Here is an 8,514-nt window from a genome sequence, read left to right as displayed (position 1 = left end):
TTCAAGGAGATTATTGAAAGGGGAGGGGAGTGGGGAAGGGGATATGCACTTAGAAAAGTTGATACAAAGGAATATCAAGAGAAGAGTGTACTGCCAACCAAGGGTGAGAAGGATCAGGAAAGGTCTTATGGAGGTGACACACTGGGCATGAGGGACACTATGTACAAAGACATGGTGATGGGAGATGGAGTGCTATATTGAGAGAAACACCAAGTTGGCAAAATTTATCTGGAACATAGAATGCATGAAGGGAAGTAATATGCAAATAAGCCTGGAAAGGTAGACTAGAGCAAGATCGTGAAGGGTCTGAAATACCAGGGTTAATATTTTGTATTTTTATCCTAGAAAAAATAATGAATTTTTGCTGCTTTGCTTCTAAAAACTTCTAGTTCAAATCCAAATGCCCATGACAAAGACACTTCGATATAAAACACTTTTTTTCCCACATACCCAAGAGCTCAATTTTATTGTCCTACTGGCACAAGGACACTCTGATAGCACCTATTCAAACAACATGAACTTGACCTTTTTAATGAGGCAAGGAACTCTTCAATTGTAAATACACAACAGACTAATGAAATGTTCTTTTGGAAACTAGTATAAACAGGGCTTAAGCAAACATCCTGAGCATTCTGTCAACAGCCCTGGAGAGGCTATATAAAAATCTCAATGAGGAAGGAAAGGACCAAGTGTGGGTACCTTGAGCCTAGCAGCCGATCCTTGCCTTCCCCTTCTGATACTATGACTTCCGAATGTGTCCCCAAAAGTGATACTCCTGAGTCCTGTTCTGGGGCATCAGACTGTCCCTCTGTTTCAACCTGTTCTACTGAGATTCCCTGCCTCCCCAGTACTGGGGTAGCATCCAGATGCCAAACTCCAACCTTCCTCACCAGGTCCTGTCGGCCCACAAGTCGCCTAGCAACTTGCTACATACCTGGGAGCTATAACATCCCTTACTTTGTGGGTAGCTGTGGTTGGTGTGAGGAAGGAGCCTTCAACAGCAATGAAAAGGAGACCATGCAATTCCTGAATGACCGCCTGGCCTGCTATCTGGACAGGGTCCGAGGCCTGGAACAAGAGAATGCAGATCTGGAGTGCAAAATCCGAGAGCAGTGTGAGCTAGAAGTGCCTCTTGTGTGTCCAGACTACCAGTGTTACTTCAACACAATTGAAAATCTCCAACAAAAGGTTGGTTGGCCAATTTTTCTTCCCCACCCCCTGCCCCAAATCTGTTTGGATACGTTGATATATGATGGGACTACCTTATTAATGGAGAGAGATGAGGATAGTGGGGAAGAGAGGTATAAAAATATTTCCTAAAAGGGAAATCTGGAATAGTATGAGTACATTGTATGGAAGATCAAATGAGATAACATGATAAAGAACTTTTCAAAGCTTAAAGCACAATATAAATTATACTGTTGCTGTTGCTACTTAGAATCTTGGACTTGAAGTCAGGAAAACCTGAGTTAATTGCCCACCTCAGACACTTAACTAGCTACGTGACCCTTGGCAAATCAATTAACCCCTCTGTGCCTCAGTTAGCTCATCTGTAAAATGAGAGAGTTGGACTTGATAGTCTTTTAAGACTCATTCCTGCTAGAAATCTAGGATTCTATGAACAGAATTTCTTCACTTTTATTTCTGTTTTTAAATTCACTTTATTCTCTTTTTCTCAAAAAAGAAAGAACTGAGAGTTTGGAGACCAACTAAGAAAGTAGAAAACATTCCATTTACTTAACTACTTCACTATATTTATACAAACCCACTGTCTCTAATAACCCAACAGCACTAAAACATTGGTATTTTCTTTCTAGAAAGGGTTTTTAAAATTAATATCTCTACTTTCCATGACTGTAAATTTTATACCTCTGAGATCCTAGGTATGTAAATCTTATACCTCTGAGAAAAAAAATATAATTTTAAAAATGTAAAATACCTAGATATGTAAATTTTATACCTCTGAGAAAAAAGAAATTCTGTTCATAGAATCCTAGATTTATCTAAAATACTTCCCAAGAAACACTCAAAGAGCCATCATCCCTCCCCAGCTTCCGCATAGCCCCATAGTACCAAATATCTGGTGGTTTTTAAAGGAATGGATGTTTGAATTCCTTTCAAATCCTTGATACTATTTCATCTCCTGTTTTTCAGATCTTGTGTACCAAGGCAGAAAATTCGAGGTTAACTGTTCAGATTGACAACTTCAAATTGGCAGCAGATGACTTTAAATCAAAGTAAGTCTGGTGGCATGGGATAGGGCAAGGGAAGGGAGGGAATAAGCATTTCTATAACACCTAGTATGGGCCAGGCACTGTGCTACATACTTTATAAATATTATTTCATTTGATCTTCACAACAATCCACTCCGGTAGGGTTATTATTCCCATTTTACAGTTGAGGAAACAGGCAAACAGAAAGGGGTTTTTTGTGACTTTGTTAATTGACTTGCCCAGGGTCATGAAGCTATGAAATGTCTGAGGCTGTCCACACCCAGAGCTCTAGCCACTGCACCACCTACCTGCCTGTATAGGGAACCAGCATGGATAAAGGCCAGCCTTGGAGTCCGGAGAACCTATACTACCTCTGACATATTAGTTGTGTATCTATGTACTAAGTTACCCATCCATGATTCTACATTTGGAGTCAGAGGACCTGAATTTCAGTCCTATCTCTGCCCCCTTACCTTTGTGATTTTGAGTAGATCACATCATGAAGAATAAGAACTAAATGAAATTAAGTTTATCTCTTGTTATTAAAGGTATGAGACTGAACTGTCTCTTCGCCAGCTAGTAGAGGCCGACATCAGTGGCCTCCGAAAAATCTTAGATGATTTGACCCTATGCAAATGTGACCTAGAGGCACACGTGGAATCTTTGAAGGAGGATCTGCTCTGTCTCAAGAAAAATCATGATGAAGTAAGAAGAGGGATGGGGAAAGGGAGAGAAGGAGGAGGGACAGTCCAAGTGGAATGAGTGGCCAAACTAAAGCGATGGATTTAATGTCACAAAATGCATGGTGAGCACATGCAGAAACTAACTGATCAAGAATAACATGGGGGAAGCAGTTTCAATATCTGGCTGAATTCTGCCATTTCAGTTCTGTGGCTGTAATGACCCACCCTGTGTAGACACAGAGGGGACATAATGAATGACCTGCCATGGCTACTTCTCTCTGTAGTAACTAGCATTTACATATGGCTCTAATATTTGTCAAGTGTTTTACAAACAGTAGCTCATCTGATCCTCACAGCAATCCTGAGAAACAGATACTATTATTATCTCTATTTTATAGATGAGGAAACGGAGGCTCAGACAGATTTCATGACTTGTCTATGGTCATTCAAGTGTTAGAGGCAAGATATGAATCCAGATCTTTCCTGACCTCAAGGCCAGCCTTTACCTTCTGCTCTGGACTTGAAATCAAGAAGACCTAGATTCTAATCCTACTTCAGACAAACTGTAGCTGTGTGGCCCTGAGCAAGCCATGTAAACACTCTGAGTCTCAGTTTCCTCATCTATAAAATGAGGATAATAGCAGTTTCTACCTTTGTCATGCGTATCAACTGAGATAATGTTTAAGGAATGCTTTAAAAAACTTCTGAGTACTTTATTAATTTGAGTTATCATTATTATAAAAGAATCATTTTTCTCATCCTATTTGATGGAATTAAGATAACAAAATCTGGAATTATTACTGTTATATAGTATGAAAGAAAATCACATATCTCTGAACCCATGGAAGAGGAAATTGAATGTTGTAATAAGACATGCTGCATGTGTAACTCAAGCAGCTATTTTAATTACAAGTGCTGGTGTGATGGGATGGCTGCTAAACCAATGATCTCTGCCTACACTGTCACCTTTCTAACTTCCTTTACTTCAGGAAGTCAATTTATTGAGGGAACAGCTTGGGGACCGACTCAATATAGAGCTGGACACCACCCCACCTGTTGATCTGAACAAGGTCCTGGACGACATGAGGTGCCAATATGAAGCCATGGTCACTGATAACCGCAGAGATGTTGAGCAATGGTTCACCCTTCAGGTCAGTACTTGAGGCCAGAAACTAACCAGAAATTTCAGGACATGCTTTAATATTCATCTCCCTTCTTTACATTTTTTCTCCCTCTTAAATCATTCCTGTATTTCAGACAGAGGAATTGAATCAACAACAGCTGACTAGCTCTGAGGAGCTCCAATGTTGCCAGTCGGAGATTCTTGAGCTGAAGAGGACAGCAAATGCTCTGGACATTGAACTCCAGGCACAGCACGGCTTGGTATGGGGCATGCAGATATGAATACCCTGCAGAGGGACAAATGAGGCCAATGGAATGGCTTAGGTTGATAGAGGCCCTAAATCAATGCAGGCCCTAGCAACCATATTCCACAACATGCGTGGGTGGTTACTCTACAGAACAGGCCTGAAATTAGACAGTCATCAAAGGAGCTGAGTAACCCAATGGTGCTAATTCCCAAACCTATAGCTTCATTTTGGTGTCAAAGACTGAATTACGGCAGATTGGCAGATTTTACTCTTGTCTTTACTCTTATCCCTAATGCAATAGTGCCTATTTTGTACCAGACACTGTACTAAGCACTGGGGCACAAAGACAAAAGACATCCCTGCTCTCAAGTAGCTTACAATCTAATAAGAGAGACAACATGCAAACAACTACATACAAATAAGATACATACAGCATAAATTGGAGACAATCAACAGAGGAAGATACTAGTATTAATTGTTGTTCAGTCATGCAATATGCAAACAATATATGCAAACAAGATATATATGGGATAAATTGGAGATAATCAACAAAGGGAAGACACTAATGTCAAGTTGTTGTTCAGTCCTGTCTGACTCTTCATGACCCCATTTGGGCTTTTCTTGGCAGAGATACTGAAGTAGTTTGCCATTTTCTTCTCCAGCTCATTTTATGGATGAGGAAACGGAGGCAAATAGGGTCAAGCAACTAGCCCAGGGTCACATAAGTAGTAAGCATCTGAGACAGGATTTGATCTCATGAAGATGAGTCTTTCTGACTTGTCTAGGCCCAGCACTCTATGCACTATGGCACCACCTAGAGGCTCCCACTAGTATTAAGAGGAATCTGCCAAGACTTCTTGCAGAAGGTGGAACTTGAACAGAGATAGAAGGAAGTCAGGAAAGTTCGGAAGTGGAGATGAGGAGGATAAGCCTTCCAGAGATGGGACACCATCAGTGAATTTCTAAAACTTCTTCATTTTACTAGATTTTAGGTTCCTTGAGAGTAGAAATCGTGTCTTACCTCAACTTTGTATCTTCCTCAGAATCTAGCAGAGTTCTGCATAAAGTAAGTGCTTTGTTCATTCATTCAAGAAACATTGATCGAGGACTTAAAGTATTCTAGGCTCTAAGAAAAATACAAATTATAAAAAAGGCAAGGGCTTTATCCTTGTTGAGTTTATAAATATATGCTCAATTGTTAGATTGAATTTGAATCTTGAAACTCTCTAAGTTTTCCCGGGAATCTTATGTATTATGATACTACTTAAATTTGGCCTCTCCCACAAAGAAGAAAAAGAATAAACAGGAGTGTCATGTAATTAAAAAAAAAAAAGAGAGAGTGTTTATGCCTTCCTCCCAAAGAATCGAGTACTAGGCAGTACTGACCATGGAGTCAGGAAGATCTAAGTTTGAATCCTATTTCTGACACTCATCAGGTATATAATCCATGAGGAAAGTGCCTCCTCTCTGAGGTTCAATTTCTTCATCTGTAAAAATGTGTTGCCTCACGGGATTATTAGAGACTTAAATGAGGTGAGGCATGTAAACTGCTACGCAAACTTTAAAATATTGTATAAATATCAGTTAATATTAAGTAGCAAAACCTCTCGGGTTTCAAATATACTATAGAACATAAAGATTCTTGAATCAATGAATGGATGTATGAATGAATGAATGAATAAAAAGGGCATTTATTAAGCATCTGTTTTGTGCACAACACTGTACTAAGTGTTGGGTCTATAAATACAAAGGGAAAAGTAAAACAGTCGCTGCCCTGAAAGAGGTCACGTTTATAAAGGGGGAGACAATATATATATATTGAATATTTCCATTATAAATCTACAAGCCCAGCATCACAGAGCCGGAAGGTCCCTTAGCATTCACCTAGTCCAATCACTGTATTTTACAGAAAAGGAAACTGAAGGCCAAAGCAGGGAGGTGATTCCAGGACACATGGCACTTCAGCTAACTAGCTCACTTTTTCTACCACATCTTTCTCCTTACAGATAGAATCTCTGGAATGCACCAAGGCAGAAACGGAGACACAATATAGCACTCAGCTGGCCCAGATGCAATGCCTGATTGATAATGTGGAGTCCCAGCTGGCTGACATACGCTGTGATCTGGAGCGGCAGAACCAAGAATATCAGGTCCTCTTGGACGTGAAGGCACTGCTTGAGTGTGAGATCACCACCTACCGGAGTCTGCTGGAGAGTGAAGACTGCAAGTAGGTGTAATCAGATCAGCAGGATGCCAGTCTCTGAATAATAACAATGGGATTGAAAGACGTGAATCCTGCCAAAAGAGCCTTGCTCTCAGACTGTCCGTTTACCCACATCCATGGGGAGAAACTTCCTGGCTGTCTCATAGGACATCTATCTATAGACATAGAGATAGATAGATAGATAGATAGATAGATAGATAGATAGATAGATAGATAAGGGAAAGAGAGATGGAGACAGAGAGGGAGAAAATAGAGACAGACACAGACAGAGAAATTGAAGAGAGTGGAGATATATAAAGCATTTGCTAGGAGCATATTTGTCAGGCACTATTCTAAGAACTGGGGATACAAATACAAGCCAAAAATTTTTAAACAAAACCCCCAATGTTGTGATTGTTATTGATTTTACAGGAAACATCCCACCTTTGTAATTGATTAACAGACAGGAAGAATGTGCTTTGATAGCATGGCACTAACATTATCCACTGCCTTTAGTCTGAATTTTGCTGCCTCTTTGTGTTGCATTCATTTACAATGTTGTATATTGTTCTCTCTGTTTTCTTTGTTTTTAATCACTTCTTTCAGGTCTTCCCATATTTTCTTTTCCTGAATTCTCCATATACGTTCTTCTTTACCGAACAGCAATATTCCACTAAATTCTCATGTCACAATTTGCTTCACTTTTCCCCAGTTGCTGAGCATATGTGTTGTCTCAGCTTTCTGTTATCACAAATAGTGCTTCTGTGAATATGTTTGTACATGTAGATGTTTTGTGGCTGTCCCTGAGCTTTGTTGCTGCTGTTGTTGTTGAGCTGTTTCAGTCCTGTCTTCATGACTCCATGTAGGTTTTCTTGGAAAAGATAGATGCTGGAGTGATTTCCCATTTCCTTCTCCAGCTCATTTTACAGATGAGAAACTGAGGCAAACACGGTTAAGTAACTTGCCTAGGGTCACATGACTAGTGAGTGTCTGAGGCCACATTTGAATTCAGGTCCTTCTGATTCCAGGGCCCAGTACTCTCTCCAGTATAAATCCAGTAGTGGCATCACTGAGTCAAAGGATATTTTCAAACCAACTCTTATTCTAAATGTATTTTCTATGCCTAAAATTTCTAAGGTGAAATTCAATACCATATTTCTCATTTATGTGTTTATTTCCATTTATGCAAATTTCCACTGAACTCCTTCCCTTTAAATATAATTTAAAATCATTTGTCTCCAGACTTCCCTGCAATCCATGTTCCTCCTCCTCTACCTCTGGAAATACCTGTGGACCCTGCACAGCCTGCTTGATTTGTACAGTCGAAGGATGCCGAGTCTGAGTAGCCCAATACCGACATGTTTCATCAAGGAAGCAAACAGTTTGGTTCAAACCACTGAAACAAGAAACTGGGTTTGATCCATGGACTTCAAAGCACTAACTCCTTCTCTTAAGGGCTACAAAGCCCATACCACTGATTACCCTCCAAGAATCTTCTGCACATTTATAGTTTTTGTGTATTCTCCATTTAATGACTTTCATGTGTTCTTTGACTCTCTTGTTAATTTTCAAAAAAGAAAAAAAAACATTACATTTCCTTGACATAGTTAATGCAGTTTTTGGTGTTGTTCATTCAAGTGAGTGTTATCCTCATGGGTATTTTTGTAAAGTGTCATTGGGTCTCAGGTGAATTTTCCAAATGTCTGCCCAGATTTCAAAACATATGATTTACTAAATGATTGAGAATGCCCTTTCTGAATGAGAGCAAACAGGAGAGAAAAATTCAAGAATAAGCATATACTTAGAGTCTACTCTATGCCCAAGGCACTTTGATAGGTATTGCACAGAGACAAAAATGAACCAGTCTCGTCCTCGAGGAGTTAACATTCTACTGGAGAGATAGCATTCCTTATGTGTGTGTGTGTGTGTGTGTGTGTGTGTGTGTGTGTGTGTGTGCATGATTTTATCTCTGTCTTTGTCTCTCTGTCTGTCTATTTTTCTGTGTACCTTTCTGCTTCCCTCTTTTTTTGTATCTCTCTGTCTCT

At 39.8% G+C, this 8,514-nt stretch overlaps 1 protein-coding gene across 1 annotated transcript; it reads left to right on the top strand.

Moving 5' to 3' along the window:
- Window positions 1-705: 705 nt before the first annotated feature.
- Window positions 706-8,174, top strand: KRT40 (keratin 40). The gene is made up of 7 exons (XM_020997574.1): window positions 706-1,188; window positions 2,155-2,237; window positions 2,762-2,918; window positions 3,886-4,047; window positions 4,154-4,279; window positions 6,273-6,493; window positions 7,712-8,174. The coding sequence occupies exons 1-7, from the start codon at window positions 742-744 to the stop codon at window positions 7,809-7,811; spliced, it is 1,296 nt and encodes a 431-aa protein (XP_020853233.1). The 5' UTR covers window positions 706-741; the 3' UTR covers window positions 7,812-8,174.
- Window positions 8,175-8,514: the final 340 nt, after the last annotated feature.

This window comes from Phascolarctos cinereus, unplaced genomic scaffold (assembly GCF_003287225.1).
Source record: "Phascolarctos cinereus isolate Bilbo 61053 unplaced genomic scaffold, phaCin_HiC Scaffold_5;HRSCAF=322, whole genome shotgun sequence".
In the NCBI taxonomy this organism is placed as follows: domain Eukaryota; kingdom Metazoa; phylum Chordata; class Mammalia; order Diprotodontia; family Phascolarctidae; genus Phascolarctos; species Phascolarctos cinereus.
Note: the sequence above shows the minus strand (reverse complement) of the source record. Positions and strands in the feature narration are given on the sequence as shown.